The following is a 17980-nucleotide window of genomic DNA, read 5'->3' on the forward strand; positions in this document are numbered from 1 at the left end:
CAAAGGACCATGTGTGTGTGTTCCTTCCTTATAGCATAGATTGTTCTTTTGGAACAACCTGTAGCTTTAGCTGTTTCACTGACTGCGCTGCTCATAGTCATAGTCTTTAAAAAAATAATCCAGGACACTCATTATAATATTGCGTTCTTTTCCCCTGAGTTTACCTACGGAACGTTTCTTTTTAATTTGACGATCCATTGTACATCCTTCTGCACTTTTTCTTCGAACTAATAACCCCCCGCAAGAGCACAAACTGACAACTACACAGACTACACAAACACAACAAACACAATCCACTTGTCCTCAAGAACTATACATTTATTACTGATCTTGTCCGGCCCCATGGCTTAAATGATTAACGTGCTGGCCTTTGGTCCAGAGGGCCCCGGGTTCGATTTTCGCCCGGGTCGGGGATTTTAACCTTCATTGGTTAATTCCAATGGCTCGGGGGCTGGGGGTGTGTGCCGTCTTCAGCATTAGAATTCATCACAGGTAGGGCCACATTCTTATAGACGCGCAGATCGCCTATGTGGCGTCAACTCGACAGACCTGCACTAGGCCTCCTCGGAGGCCACATGCCATTAAATATTATATATATCACTGATCTTTATATAATCAATCTTATAATACTGATAAAATGAACACCACTGCACACGGCTGTCAGTATATTTAAAAGCTCAGCCAGCCGAGTCACTCGTGAAATGTAAACAAACGAGACGTTCTCCCTGTCATAAATTAAGAGATAACGAGATAAAGACTTGAGGTATGATTTAAAAATAACTTCCATATCCGAAGACCGTTTGCTTTGCTTTAACCACGCCATGATCCTTCTGCACTTTTTCTTAGAAATTAGATCTCCACGCACGAGCACGAACTCACGAACCACACAAACGAAATACACTTGCCCTCAAGAATTGTACATATGTAACTGATATGTATTTAATCACAATTATACATACTACTGACGAAATGAGCACTGCACTGCATGCGACTGTCTGGAAATGTTAAAAGCGCATATTTGGGAGATCATTACCGTACTTCAGCCAGACAGCCAGCCAGCCGAATCACGCGCGAAACCAAAATTCAAGGATATATTCTTCCTATCGCAAATTAAGAACTAAGCAAGATAATAACTTCGGGATTGTTTTAAAAATAACTTCCATATCTGAAGACCATTTGCCTCGCTTTGACCCCCCATGTAAATTCAATAGGAAAGGCGCTGGCCAGCGACTGACTTTTTCGTGCCTGCACATAAAATTCCCGGAACATGACTGAAAATAAACGCATATAACTGCATTTTGTTATTTTAGAAATTTAAAAATAAACTTATCTACATCGAGCTGAAATGTTTCTTTACCAGCAGTGAAAAAATTAGAAAAATTATGAATATAAAATAGGAGTTACGACATGATAAGTTCTATGCAATGAAGATTTTGCATTTGGCGAAACTTTCCATTATATTGCCATTTTCACACTAAATTACTTTTTTTACATTTTTTTGTTAACGGCATCAAATGCGCCTTGAAATTCTGTATACAACACGATATTCACCCATTTTAAATGATAACATTCTGATTTACGGATATTTGGCAAACCCGCTGCATTAGAGTAGGACAGCGCTACCCGCAAAACACGGGAGAAGGAAAGAGACGGAATTATCCCATTACTGCTGTACTGCAATTTAAGGTTGGAACGCTCTATAGCAAGATACCCATGCTTCGCTACGGTATTATACTGAAATTTATAATTGAATGCTTATTATTTTAGATATATAATCCGCCGAAATTCGCGATCTGACTCGTTTTCCGCGAGAATCCGCCAAAATTGGCGATCTGACTCGTTTTCTAATAGATTACATCACGTTTCCTCCCATATTCCAATCTTTCTTTCCAGCAATCGATTTCGTACTTCCTGGGCTAGGTCCAGGTATTGCACCCGGTCAGTTGGGTCCCTAAATCTTTGCCATCTTTTCCCATAAGCATTTTTAGTATGGATCATATCCTGAAGTAGATCCGGCGTGGTGTCGTCTTGGGTGCCTTGGTGGTACTGAACCCGCGGCCAGACTGGATTCTTAGTCTTCACCCGTCCAGAACCCGTTTCCAGCGCGGTCCGCACATTTGACGACGGTCCAGAACATTATTATTATTATTATTATTGTGCCCTTGCTGGCAAGTTGTAGTGTTTACAGTGCACTATGTCTTCTGGTATGGGCTAGAATAAAATTGTTACTTTCATTGACCTGTCTCAGTCTTATACTTGGCTTAGAAAATATGAAAGTGGCTGAGGTATGAGTGACACTAGTAATGCCATTCTTTATGCAGCCAGTCCCTGCTATGAATGGTGTGAAAATGTCACTCATAGGGTCGGTTGGTGCACGCAATTCAGTGGGCTTGGCAGACTGATGTGCAATAGCAACTTCTGGCTCAGTGAGGAAAGCAACGGGGAAACTACCTCACTTCTCATTTCCCTAGTACCCCTCTTCAGTGACACCTAGGCCATCTATGACAGCTAATGGTGAACCTGTTGAGGATCCAACCCGCCTTCCGGCTGAATACCCAACATACACATACACATTATTATTATTATTATTAGATGTTCTGGACCCCACAGCAAGATGCAAGACCGTTACTTGGAGGTAAATTACTTCTGCTGCCATTATCATTGTTGACAATGTGACCAGCACCATTGTCGCGCGTAGGCAAGTGTGCGGGATTTCTGGCGATACGAATGACATACTTCTGTGCATTATTGACCTTATTACAGAGGTGAACAGTTTGACAGTCAATCGTATTCCTATCGTTTATTTCAAATGTGCTCAAATTTTTATTTATATACCTGGAGAATCTACTGTAATCTAAGAACGTTCTCCGGAGGAAAAGATGGCTGTTGAAAACGAACCCAGAAATGATCGGTTTATGATCAGAATAAGTACATCGAAAATCTACAGACTGTTTCCAGTCTTTCGACAGGGTCTGGAATGGAATGAATAAAGCCCCATCTAGCGGCGGCAATAGGAACTGTGCCGGCTGCCGAAGCACTCCTCTGGGGCAATGATCGATGAATGACAAATGAAATGAAATATTGGACAGTGTTGCTGGAATGAATGATCACAGGGAAAACCCGAGTATCCGGAGAAAAACCTGTCCCGCCTCCGTTTTGTCCAGCACGAATATCACATGGAGTGACCGGGATTTGAACCACGGAACCCAGTTCTGAGGGGCCGGGGCGCTGCCGACTGAGCGACGGAGGCTCGTTATAAGTACTTTATGAACAGTAAAACCAATTGGTCTCACTTCCTTTTTTCACCCCACCATCGTTAAGTTCATTTACCCCCTCCCCCAAAAAATTAAAGAAGGGGTGTTTCTTTATGTTTAAAGGAGATTCCAAACACCAATGTTGACGTCTATTACCTTCAGTATTGAGATATATGTATCCCCGTAAAAATATTTCACATTTCTTCACTTCCTTTCACACTCCTACAACCCCCCCTTTGAGTGAATTTTCCGGCAAATATACTTGTTTCATTAACAGTAAAGGATCTTCTAATTACCAATTATCACGACTCTAACTTCTTCAGTTTTTGATTTATGTGTCCTCATGAAAGGAATTTAACTCCTCTTCACTCCCGCCCCGCAAGATGGTTTCCCCTCCAAAACGCGTATTTCTTTGTTTTTAAAGGAAATCCAAATACCAATTTTCACGTCTGTAACAACTTAATTTTTATTAGGTGTATGCACACTCATACAATTAAGTCAATTAATTTTTCAATTCTTTCCCCCCCCCCACCCACTTCATTGGATTTTTCGAGAATACGTGTTTCTTTTCTTTTAAAGCAGATTCCAAATATCAAATTTCATGTCTTTAACATCTTCATTTTTGCGATATCAGTAGCCTAATTAAAAGAATTCAACACCATTTTCAGTCACTTTTACCCCCCCCCTCCACCCAAGTGGTATATCCGAAAACTAAAAATACACGTTTCTTTATTTTTAATAGAGATAAAAATACCATTTTTCACTTCTGTAACATGTTAAGTTTTTTGAGATATACTGTAGAAATTCTCATCTTAAAATTTCACCCCTTTTTATTTCCACTTAAGTGGAGTTTCCAAAAACAAATCACCTATGTTTCTTTACATTTACAGGAAATTCCAAATACCCACTTTTTACGTCTGTAACATTTTACGTTTCTCATATATTCTGTAGATATAGTGTTTCGAAAAATTCACCCCATTTGTCACACCTGTTTAACCGCCATTATTTGGATTTTCCAAAAACAAAAAATACGTGTTTCTTTACTTTGAAAGGAAATTCTAAATACCAATTTTTACATCTCTAAACTTTTAAATTTTTAAGATGTAGACACACTCATTTTAAAAATTCACCCACCTTTTGCCCCTTCATTATTTGTATTTTTCAAAAACGAAAAAATACCTCTTTCTTCATTTTTAAAGTAGATACGAAATACCAATTTTCAGGTCTGTAATATCTTCAGGTTCTGAAATATAAGTAGCCTCATTAAAGGTATTCAACCCCTTTTTCACCCTTTTCCACCCTTACCATTGGTATTTTCCGAACACAAAAAATACATGTTTCTTTATTTTTTAAGGAGATTCTAAATACCATATTTTACATCTATAAACTTTAAAAGTTTTGAGATATTGCATATTAAATAGGTGGACCCTTCCCAATCTTTGATAGTGATCAATTGTCAATACGGACCATAATGAAATTCATAACTTACGATTGGGCTGTGGAGTTGTTCAGTCTCGCCTTCTTAAATTCTTCATATGTTTCTTTGGTAATAAATTTCAGTTTTTCAGCTTTTGTGCCGCCTGATTCTATTTGTAGCTTCCATCTAGAATGGGCTGACTGGTGCTGGTTCAGTCCGGTGGTATTTGATGGTGTTCACGTCAGCCTTGTGTCAGTAGATTTACTGGCATGTAAAAGAAATCCTGTTGGACAATGTTCCGCCACCTCCGCGTCTCCAACCTTAAAAGTAGTTAGTGGGGCATAAAAAAATAACATCTGTGTTTTATATCCTCCAGTTTATCCTACATTGCACTATTTTAAATAGAAAAATGTGAGTATTTTTTTACAGAGCTAACTAGTTACAGTAGTCCAGCATTCAGTTGGTTTCCTGACGGTAGTGGCAACATAGTGAATGTTACTACTGAACTTTGCTGTGATTCACTGTGGCCATAACAATAGCAGCATTACATGACTTTGCCAGACAGCTGCATGTAGCTGTTCCTTACAGTTGCAAACTTAAAATAAATCGGAGTAAATCATGACCAGAGTTACCTCATGTCCAGTTCTTTTGCACATTTTGGTGTGTTGATGAAAATAATTAATATTTGTGAGGGTTCCATACACTAGGACAATACTCTAGTTGGGGTCTCACCAGAGACTTATATGCCCTCTCCTTTATATCCTTACTACAACCCCTAAACACCTTCATAACCATGTGCAGAGATCTGTATCCTTTATTTACAATCCCATTTATGTGATTACCCCAATGAAGATCTTTCCTTATATTAATACCTAGATACTTACAATGATCCCCAAAAGGAACTTTCACCCCATCAACACAGTAATTGAATCTGAGAGGACTTTTCCTATTTGTGAAACTCACAACTTGTCTTTTAACCCCGTTTATGAACATACCATTGCCTGCTGTCCATCTCACAACATTATCGAGGTCACATTGCAGTTGCTCACAATCTTGTAACTTATTTATTACTCTATACAGAATAACATCGTCTGCAAAAAGCCTTACCTCTGATTCCACTTCTTTACTCATATCATTTAGATATATAAGAAAACATAAAGGTCCAATAATACTTCCCCTGTTAATTATTACAGGGTCAAGTAAAGCTTCGCCTACTCTAATTCTCTGAGATCTATATTCTAGAAATATAGCAACCCATTCAATCACTCTCTTGTCTAGTCCAATTGCACTCATTTTTGCCAGTAGTCTCCCATGATCCACCCTATCAAATGCTTTAGACAGGTCAATTGCAATGCAGTCCATTTGACCTGAATCCAAGATATCTGCTATATCTTGCTGGAATCCTTCAAGTTGAGCTTTAGTGGAATAGCCTTTCCTAAAACCGAACTGCCTTCTATCAAACCAGTTACTAATTTCACAAACATGCCTAATATAATCAGAAAGAATGCCTTCCCAGAGCTTACATGCAACGCATGTCAAATTTACTGGCCTGTAATTTTCAGCTTTATGTCTATCACCCTATCCTTTATACACAGGGGCTACTATAGCAACTCGTCATTCATTTGGTATAGCTCCTTCAAGCAAACAATATCAAATAAGTACTTCAGATATGGTACTATATCCCAACCCATTGTCTTTAGTATATCCCCAGAAATCTTGTCAATTCAAGCTGCTTTTCTAGTTTTCAACTTTTGTATCTTATTGTAAATGTCATTATTATCATATGTAAATTTGAATACTCCTTTAGCATTAGTCTCCTCCTCTATCTGGACATTATCCTTGTAACCAGCAATCCTTATATACTGCTGACTGAATACTTCTGCCTTTTGGAGATCCTCACGTACACATTCCCCTTGTTCATTAATTATTCCTGTAATGTCCTTCTTGGAACCTGTTTCTGCCTTAAAATACCTATGCATACCCTTCCATTTATCACTAAAATTTGTATGACTGCCAGTTAAGCTTGCCATCATGTTATCATTAGCTGCCTTCTTTGCTGGATTCAATTTCCTAGTATGTTCCTTCAATTTCTGCTTACTTCCACAGCCATTTTTAACTCTATTTCTTTCCAATCTGTACCTCCTCCTAAGTCTCTTTATTTTTCTATTATAATAAGGTGGGTCTTTACCATTTCTTACCACCTTTTAAGGTACAAACCTGTTTTCGCATTCCTCAACAATTGCTTTAAACCCATCTCAGAGTCTGTTTACATTATAATTTACCGTTTTCCACCGATCATAGTTACTTTTTAAAAACTGCCTCATGCCTGCTTTATCAGCCATATGGTACTGCCTAATAGTCCTACTTTTAAGACCTTCCTTTCTAACACATTTATTTTAAACTATGACAACAATAGCTTCATGATCACTAATGCCATCTATTACTGCGGTTTATCTATAGAGCTCATCTGGTTTTACCAGCACCACATCCAGGATGTTTTTCTCTCTAGTTGGTTCCATCATTTTCTGGATCAGCTGTGCTTCCCATATTTACTTATTTGCCATTTGTTGGTCATGCTTCCTGTCGTTTGTTTTCCCTTCCCATTTGACATTTGGTAAATTCAGATCCCTCGCTACAATCACATTCCTTTCCATGTCGTTTCCCACATAGCTGATTATCTTATCAAATAATTCTGAATCCGTGTCAGCACTACCCTTTCCTGGTCTATACACTCCAAAGACATCAAGTTGCATATTATCTTTAGAAATGGGCCTTACACCTAGAATTTCATATTTCTCATCTTTAACTCTTTCGTAGCTTACAAATTCTTCTTTCACCACTCCCACTATTCCTATCCTATCTCTACGATACACTCTCCAGTTCCATGAGAACATTTCTGCATCCATTATATCATTTCTCAGCCATGATTCAACTCCTATTACAATATCTGGTAAATATATATCTATTAAATTACTTAATTCTATTCCTTTCTTTACAATACTTCTACAGTTCAACACTAACATTTGTATGCCATCCCTACTTGAGTTCCAGATCTCTGTACCCTTATCACCGTTCCCTAGACAACCCTGTTTAACCTGGGCTGAGAAAGAGTTCCTTTAGAAAACTGATAAGAATTTTTTTTTGGGGTGGTTGAAAAATTTTTAACTTGAGTACTACACTACAAATATATGTGGTTAAAACATATAAAAATATCATTACCATCAGACGAGTAGTTTTACCTGTATATATTCCTGAGCGCTTCCTAGAGGAGAAGCCAAAAACCCGGACATTATTTATTACAACCGCCAAAAAAAAAAAAAAAAATCTTATATAACCTAACGCAGAATTAAACAAGGAAAATATTGGTATAACTCACTTTGCAATAGGCTTTTTGGTTCATTTGTAATTAAAGCCTAAACTCGAGTGTCCATAATAAAAAAATCTCGCAGAGGTGCCAGAAGTTCCACAGCGGGAAGATTAACAATAAATAACAGGAAAGTTTATGGCATTTATGGATATCTACAGGTTTGGCAGTAATGAGTTTTATTATCATAATGGTTAATTTTGTATGATCGTTGCTCAGATACGTCAGCCTCGTGCCAGTACATTTATTGGCACGTAAAATAACTCCTGCAGGACGAAATTCCGGCACCTCGGCGTCTCCGAAAACCGTCAAGTAGTTGGTGGGACGTAAAGCCAATAACATTAATTATTTCCATATGCTTGTATGATATTACAAACTTGTATACAAACATCTCCACATCTGAAACCTTAAATCTTATTAAACATTTTTGAATAAACATAAGCAAACTTTAAGTAGAATAAACTTACTAATGTTTGTATTAGACAGACATTTAACACCAAAATTTATTAACAAAGAAATGTACCCATTTCGGGAATAATAGCTGAAATATTTATTGACAATCTGGAAAACACAAAAATACTCAACAGCATTAACAGCATTTTCTATTGGACAAGATATGTGGACGATATCTTCATCATAGACATTGCATTAACAAACAGTCAGACGGTTTAGATCAACTAAATTTCATAAATTCCCATATAAAGTTCATACATAAACCAAAAATAAATAGAACAATGTATTTCTTAGGTCTTAAAATCACAAGTATTAACAAAACCCTTACACTTCAACATGTGTAGAAAGTCAATGCAAACAATGTACATAATACAAAAAGACTAGAGACATTCAGGCTCACCCCAGCTCAATTCAGTATGATTAACAGACCACTCAGTATACCACTCTTAAATAGAGGTTCCAAAAAGCAGATAAACACCATATTCACTATCACATTAAATAACACATATAACAAAGAATTTGACAATAAAATAAATCTCCCACTACTCTGGAAAAAGAATCCAAACAAAAAAAAATTGATATAGGCTTTTGGGCTTATGTTGTATCAAGAAAACATTTTCATGTATAGAAAGCCATTGGAAACCATCTACATAATGAAAAAAGACTCAAGACATCTCAGCTATTGTAAAGAACAAAAATAACCACATAGCTTTCAAGACCAACAACAGTAATGCCAAATTATTTTTCAACACCCATTCACTTAATAGCAATGACAAATACTTGCAATCAGGAGTCTACACACTGAAATGTACAGAATGTGCAGCCACATGTATAGGACAAACTGGCAAAAGCTTTACTATTTGTTATAAAGAGCGCATTAATGCTAATGAATGTAGAAGAATTTCTGTGATGAATGAGCACATGATTGATAATAATCATAAATTCACCAGTACCAACCAAGACATGATGATATCCCAAACAGCTAGTAGAGGAAAATTTTTGAACATCCTCGAAGAATCATATGTACGAATTGATCAAAAACTTAACTCCACAAACAATTTCAATGAAATTACAGGAAAAACTAATATACTATATGACGAATTTTTGAACATCAATTCACTCAAACTTCCTGTCGCATGCACCAAATAAGTGACGAAGCTCTCTGCCAGCCAACTCAACTGCCCCTCCAACTCCACTTCCCGTCACCAACAAATCTGAACCGACAACACCACGCACTCATTCAGATGACCACTTCATTTTATCACTGCCATAACGGGGGCTGGAAGACAGAATGTAAGTTTCTAACTTTTTAATTTGTATTTGTATTTTCCTGTTAATTTGCCCACTGTACATCCTACTCATCTTCAGTTTTCTATTTCTCATTCTAGGTTCTTATAACCTTTAGGAGGCATACTTTACTTCTGCGTCGATAACTGAAGTCGCTTAAGTGCGGCCAGTATCCAGTATTCGGGAGACAGTAGGTTCGAACCCCAGTGTCGACAGCCCTGATGATTTTCCGTGGTTTCCCATTTTCACACCAGGCAAATGCTGGGGCTGTACCTTAATTAAGGCCACAGCCGCTTCCTTCTCATTCCTAGGCCTTTCCTGTCCCATCGTCGCCATAAGACCTATCTGTGTCGGTGCGACGTAAAGCAACTAGCAAATTTATTTCTGCATTAACAACATAAACTTCACAAGCTTCCATATTGAAAAAAAATATATTCCAGTTCTAACATTAACATAGGTCATTCTAAAACTCATGTCTCTTAACACCCAAATATGTTTAAACATTTTACCCATACAGTGGAACCTTGGATTGCGAGCATAATTCGTTCCGGCAACATGCTCGTAATCCAAATCGCTCGTATATCAAAGCAAATTTTCCCATAAGAAACTATTGAAACTCGGATGATTCGTCCACAACACAAAAATATTTATACGCATAACATTTCTAAAACAAAATATGACGTAAAACAATTAAACTGCACTTTACCTTACAATAGAATCATTGTTGGTGTGAGGGAGACGAGAGATGACATGAGAAGAGTTACTGTGTAGCACGAATTTCTCTAATGGAATCACTGCTATCGGTTGGCTCATTGGAAGTGTCTGCTTTTCGTGCAAATTTAATGAGGAACTTGTCCAATGACTGTTGCTTTTGCCTCTTTTTGAGGATTTCACGAAAATGTGACATTGCATTGTCATTGAACAGATTCATCCACTGTAATCATCTCCTTCTGACTGAATTACTTTTTAGCCTTCTTTTTGTTCAAAGGGCCCATCGTTGCAGAACAGTTATATCACAGATGACAGATATAAAACATGTACACTCGTACGGTGTGGACTATGCGAGCGAGGCACGCCAACTGAAGTCCAGCGCGGGAAATGAGTACACACACTTTCCCAGGAAAGAGAGTGGCAGGGGGAGGGGAAAACAAAGGCACAAGGGAGGTGGAAACGTACGTACACGTGACGCTCGTATTGCGAAACCTCACTCGCTTATCAAGTCACAATTTATTTAAAATATTTGCTCGTCTTGCAAAACACTCGTAGACCAAGTTACTCGCAATCCGAGGTTCCACTGTATTATCTTCAAGTATTATATATGACAACTGTTAAAATTACACAGTCTAATGAAGTGTGTCATTCTTCAACATTCATCCAATTAATTTATATCACTTTTCTCATTCACAAATATTTTTAATGTGTCGTATAATTCACTGTGCCAATTTAATGGCAAAGTTTTGTAAACATTTCAGATTTAATTGTAGGTACTTTCTAGCTGAAGATGGCTCAAGTGAGTCAAAACATGTTCTATTGTATTATGACTGTTAAAGATATAAATGGTCTAATGAATTATTGAACAGATGGACTAGTAAAAATTTCTATTCTGTTAAGGGGTAAGAGTTGTATCGAAGTATTATGCAATATTGTTATAATTATACTACACTTCTGGGATTCATAACCCTTGAAGGTAGATGTTACAAGCCTTAGATGATAAATCTCATAATTTCTCGGTACATTGAATGCAAATAAATGCACTTTTAACATAAAGTGGTCATCTTATAGAGCATTATTACTATTCATTAAATGAACGAACAATGCATAGAAAATACAGGACTGAATATGTAGCACACTGTTTGCCAACTGTTGGGATAATTATAAAAAAAGAAACCCTTTTCAAGTTAGTTTGCATGGTACTGTATATGTTTAGAGCTTCTCATTTACTTGTAAATAGCAGTTAATTGTGGTTTTCTCCATTTGGAATCAGCACCCCCTTGTTACATATTGGTCTGTAGGAAAATTCATATGTAATGGAAAAATATTTTTAAAGTTATATTTCTTATGTCATGTTTAAGATACCCATGTTATTCTATCATTTTAGGTTGCTTGTACAAACTGGAAAAGGATCTTCATGATACTGACTGGGAAGAGCAATGCTACAGATCTTTTATCCATTCCAGCCAGCACTGTACATGGAAAGGGAGTTTTCACAAAATTAAGCAATTATTCTACAACAGACATAGATTTTATCCTGAAGAATTTCACAAAATTTTTATTTGTCCGCCATCCATTTGAACGGCTGTTGTCTGCATATCGCAACAAACTTGAGCAACATTACCTCAGTTCCAAGTACTTCCAGTCGAGGTTTGGTCGCCACATAGTGAAACACTATAGGAAATCACCCACCAAAGAAGCATTGTTAAATGGGGATGATGTCACTTTTTTTGAGTTTGTCACTTACTTAACTAATCCAAAGGATGTTATCTTCAATGAACACTGGAAACCAATTCATCAACTGTGCTGGCCCTGCTTCATTGACTATGATATAATTGGGAAATATGAGACACTTTATGAAGATTCAGAATATATATTAAATCATATTGGAAAATCAGAAATAATATTTCCTCGTTCAAGCAAGGCATCTAATACGGCTTCAATTCTTAAAAAATATTTTTCATTGTTGCCAAAGTTGCTGATTAAGGAGCTTTATTCTATATATTTTATGGATTTTAAATTGTTTGGATATAGTTTTGAGGAGTTTATTGATGAAAACTGTAGATGATATCTAGCAAAACCTCATTAATTCAGACCCCCCCCCCACTTTATCCAGACTGGAGAAAGATCCTTTCAAGTAGAATTTAAAAAATTCCTTGCTAAGGCCTCCAGAAAATCTTGTCATGCAGAAGCTCAAATGCTAGTTGCGATTTAATAACAGCCCTCTTTTAAAAGTTTATGAAATATGTATGAGGGAATACTGAATTAAGGGAATAATAAAATCTATTTTCTTCTTTTCTAATGCAGCTCCGCAGTTTTCAAATATTCATGACATATAATTAAAACTAACATTACATTATCATAGTATACAGTAACATTACAATATCACATAAAAATTAGCAGTCTGCAAAGTGCAGGACCTTATTTTTTCAAAGAAATGTTTCTTCCAGAGCTGGGATCTACAGTCAGTCAGGACCTCAGTCGATCACCAATCCCAAAGTTATAAGACAGGAATATTTAACAAAATGGTGCCTCAGTTAAGAACTCTTGGCAAAGTTGTAGTTCTATACAAAAAAATGTCCATCAGCTAACAGACGGCTTGAATCTGGACAAGGACTTGTAGTTCCGAATTGTGTGATGCCATTAAGTTGCAGGGTAATGGGAGCATGGAAAGAGAGAGGATGGCACCTGTTGACGACATTGTAACGAGACTAAAACTTTGGCAATTATCCTTGGTTCCTGTCAGCATGGTGAACTCCAGCGTAATACAAAACACCACCTGATCAAGAGCAAGATATCATCAGCCCTGGCTGACAAGAACTTTGAAATGAATGAGGAAGTCCACTGTGTTGCAGAAAATGAAAGTACACGTATAATTTATACCATAGCAATTGACAGGAAAGCTAGATTGGGTTTTATTGATCCCTCTGTATGGATTGAATCTGACAAAGATCAGCCAACAGCAGTTGATCAAGAGGAGGAGGATAACTGTGAGCCAACAGGAAACACTTATAAGACCTTCTTTGATCTCAACAGTGACATGGTTACAAAGCTGCTGGGAGGTTGTAGAGGACCATTCCAAAAATGTTCACCAAATTTTGTGCAAGTTTTGATCTGAAGAAACACGTAGGTTAGGAGGTCGCCTTATAGGCTCTGAAAGGCTCCCTTCAAATTCTGTGAAATAATTTGTACAATCCCTATTAATCTTAATTGGTCGTGGATCAATCTTGATGTGAACGTGAATTTGTTAGATTTTAATAGCCAAATTTATGTATAAAAATATGGATGCAGAGACTTGTATTGTGTGCTTTGTCCTAATGGCAGTCCATACATTGGTAATAAGAATAATAACAATAATAATATAATTATGTAATTATTATTATTATTATTATTATTATTATTATTATTTCCCCTATCTATCTTAACCACCCATATGTGTAAAACTGTCTAGCATCTGGTTTACGGTCTGCAGATGATCTGGTTAAGGTCAGAGAAACATCACTCTCTTTCTCATCCCTACTGAATGCTGACACACAAGGTGAATGATGTAGTACAGTTTTAACAAAGAATATTTCACTTATGATCATATGTAGGCTTTTGCCCTATTAGATCACTCAATTTAAACAATTTTAAGTGAAAAATATATGAAAGACATTCTCACATCCTAGAAGAACTTGAAAGAAACATCCACCAAATTATAATGTCCATTGAGAAAGATAAAATCTGGTATATGTCTTGAAGTTATGATTTAATTGTAATATTTGCCCTTTGTTTGGGTGTCATTTGTAATATAACTGCAAACACTTTGGTCACCATTTATAATTTTATAATTTTTATACTTGAAATAAATAAAATAATTACAATAATCCATGTCCATAATTTGGGCATCCGAGTTTCTGAAAATGGATTCCTCGAATTTCGATATAATGTGTGTACATGAAACTGTGTATTGGTACGTTCACTATGAGACATAACTAACCCTCAAAAAATAAATTAAACGGGTAGGAACTGCACCAAGGTTATCTCCCTCAAATAAAACCTTCACAATGACTTTGAATAAACTAACTATATTCTAACATTGTATCATTCATTGAGATCTGCTCCATCAGACTCTAGTAACAATCATATTAATAACCCTTCCAAATAGACATATGAAGAACTGGAAAATTGTCCCCTATCGTGGAACATACACAAATCTAAAGCTGGAATAAATACATGGGAAATTAGACATTACGATCTACTTCAATTTGTAGTAATCGTATAAGCAATGGTGAACACTGATACCTGCACCACACTTCATTATTTTGTGCATTGTACACAATTTTCAGGGAATGTTCCACTGACACACACATCCTGCTTTTGATCACCTTTATTATACTGTACCTTTTTAGCCACTATAATCATACTGTTCACTTTTCAAGAACATGCATATCTTTTATAAGACTCCTCTACACATTGAAACCAGGCCTACACTGCAGCAGTTCACCAACGTAAAAAAGAAGAAAGAAAAAAAAAGAGAGAGAGGTCAACATACAGTAGCCAATCTAGACCTTAAGACAGTCTATGAACACTGTTCACCAGACAGCAAACAATAGGTAAAGTAAACTTGCGTCCTCATCCTGAGGTGGTGCAGCTCATTTCAGGCACACCCCCAATGGAGGTGAGCTGCATGTACCATCTCAACCACATACCAGCCCTCTTGCCATTCTTAAATTTCTGGGTACCGGGAATCGTACCCGGGCCCCTGAGGACGGCAGCTAATGACACTAACGTTTAGGCTACGGAGGCGAGGCGGACAATAATAGGTAATAGATGATTCACTGATTGACTGTTGATTAGCGACACTGGCCTGTGCCAAGCACAACCTTTATATATGTATCTCCAGTCAATATACTTGCCTCTGTTTGAAAAGATGGGCTGGGCTGAGTAGCTCAGCTGGTAGAGTGGTAGTCGACTTACTTCAGGTTGGCAGTTTTGAGCCTGGCTCAGCTTGGGGGTATATGAAGATGCTCACATATGCCAGGCTCTTGTTAGTATATTTACAGGCACATAAAAGACCTCCTTCAGAATGAAATTCCAATACCTTGGCATTTCTGAAAATCATAAAATTAGTTAGGGGGTACGTAAAATCAGTATTATGAACAAATGACAGATCTCAGTGTCCATGTGTTGTCACTGATGATTCAGCGAACTCTCCTGGTTATAGTTAGCCTTCATTTTCCTGCATACTGCACAAGCATACACAAGCAATATCTACTATGGGCAACCTTCCAGCTTCTGCATTTAACATATGAACTGAATAATTTAACTCGGAACAGATTTAATAATAAATATAGTGTAAGAGTGTCACATAGCCTTTTTGAAAGGTGTCAAATGTGCATTAGGGCGAAAGTCAACATTTCCAGCATTTTTATTTGGTAACCTAATGATTTTACACAATATTTATATTATTTACATTTTTTATTATTAGCTATTATATTATAGACATATCTTTTTAGTTGATTACAAACTCACTCTACCAGGCAAGTTGGCCAGCCAGTTAGGGGCGTGCAGGTGTGAGCTTGCATCCAGGAGATAGTAGGTTCGAACCCCACTGTCGGCAGCCCTGAAAATGGTTTTCCGTGGTTTCCAATTTTCACACCTGGTAAATGCTGGGACTGTACCTTAATTAAGGCCATAAGACCTATCTGTGTTGGTGCATCATAAAGCAAATAATAATTTTTAAAAAACCCTCACTCTATGGGCTAGAAACTAGGCTTGGTTATCCTGAGTGTAGTTTTTTTTTTCCTCATGTTCATTTATAGTAAATCCCCTTGATTTTCCATTTCTCATAGTCAATGCAAGGATAGTACAGTGCTTCAAGTCTCAGGTCACGTGCCCAGTTTGATTGATGTGTCTCTCCTGGAGAGGCTTGGTGCAGGTCTTTCTAGCCGACCTGCACATCACCACATAGTCTACTCCTATCAAAAAACATCAAGAGGTCTGCTGAAAGCTTTACGTCTCCATCCGATGGACGAATCATCTTGAACAATGTCGTATGCCCTCACTTTATATGAGCATTGCGGAGAGGTTTGGAATTGAATATAGGCTTTTGGTACTCAATCTGGTGATTAGGTATTGTATACCACCACCTCTCCTACCTTGCCAGCCAACATTCAGATGGTGATTTTTTTTTTTCACCACCCAACAGGACTCGAACCAGCTAACTATGGTGTCAGACCTGATAGGCTTGGCGCCTTAACTATCATGGCCACCAGACTTGCCCAGATAATAAGTTACAATACCACAGAGCCCACATTAGTCAGACAGTTTACATCCTGATGATGATACAAGTTGTTTCGAACCGTACTGTGTATCGCTATCTTAGTGCTTTACGTGTAACCAGACATACGAAAGTATGGCATGTAAACATTTTTCTTTTAATCAAGATCAAGAGGTCACTGCATCCGGGAAATAGAAGGTTCGAACCCAACTGTCGGCAGCCCTGAAGATGGTTTTCTGTGGTTTCCCATTTTCACACCAGGCAAATGCTGGGGCTGTACCTTAATTAAGGCCATGGCCGCTTCCTTCCCACGCCTAGGCCTTTCCTCTCCCATCATCGCCATAAGACCTATCTGTGTCAGTGCGACGTATAGCCAATTGTAAAAAAACAAAAAAAAAACACAAGAGGTCACTTTCAGTTGCTGGTTGATAGTTTTTCTTCAGATTGTAAAACTAGTACGTGAATATACCATAATATATTTCAGGTTGCAATCTATGGTTCTTCATGTTCATTCTTGACTTGCAGTCCAGAGAGAGCACTATGATGTTGGGGAGAAACAAAATTACTTAAAGGACTAAACTGTACAGCATTACATTTTTTTTACTCTCTCTGTTTGGAAGCTAATTTAACCTCTTATGGCATTATACACAGGTCAAGTAAGAAATGTTTAAATGTATTTCTTTAATCAAGGGAGTGTATCAGATCATTTGTTTCACAAACTCCGACTTGATCAAAACCAACTGTAAATTCAAATTTCACTATTGCATTATCATATTTTTTGCCATTTGCTATTTGCTATTTGTTTTATATTGCAACGACACACAGATCTTATGGCAACGATGGGATCAGAAAGGGCTGGGATTGGGAAGGAAGCAGCTGTAGCCTTAATTGGAAATGGAATTATCTCAGTTATAATCTTAGTGATAATCTGGTCTTTTGCTGTTTAAATGTAAGAATTTTTTTTTTTTTTTTTAAATCTAAGACAGTTAGGTTCATGTAATGAGCACAAGGTATTTGTAATATGGGATTCTATGGATCTACTGATTCTTACTGCTATGATTATCCAGGCAACAATTCTTCAAAGACCCTGTACTGTAGAAAGAACTTGTATGTATTCCTAATGTTATATTCTTTGGAGCTCTGCAGTTTACCACACTTGTAGATTTTGAAGATACTCTGGGCTGAGGGACAGAGTACTAATGAATTCTGAATTAGTGAGGTTTTAAGTAATA

At 37.3% G+C, this 17980-nt stretch overlaps 1 protein-coding gene across 3 annotated transcripts in view; it reads left to right on the plus strand.

The window, feature by feature from the left end:
* LOC136864076 (carbohydrate sulfotransferase 11) overlaps positions 1–13825 on the plus strand; it is a 50963-nt gene extending 37138 nt beyond the window's left edge. For all 3 annotated transcript variants that reach the window (XM_067140622.2, XM_067140621.2, XM_068226154.1), the window contains exon 4: positions 11874–13825. In XM_067140622.2, the coding sequence (XP_066996723.2) occupies positions 11874–12554 (681 nt within the window). In that variant the 3' untranslated portion in view covers positions 12555–13825. The remainder of the gene's footprint in view (positions 1–11873) is intronic.
* Positions 13826–17980: the final 4155 nt, after the last annotated feature.

This window comes from Anabrus simplex, chromosome 2 (assembly GCF_040414725.1).
Source record: "Anabrus simplex isolate iqAnaSimp1 chromosome 2, ASM4041472v1, whole genome shotgun sequence".
Classification (NCBI taxonomy): Eukaryota; Metazoa; Arthropoda; class Insecta; order Orthoptera; family Tettigoniidae; genus Anabrus; species Anabrus simplex.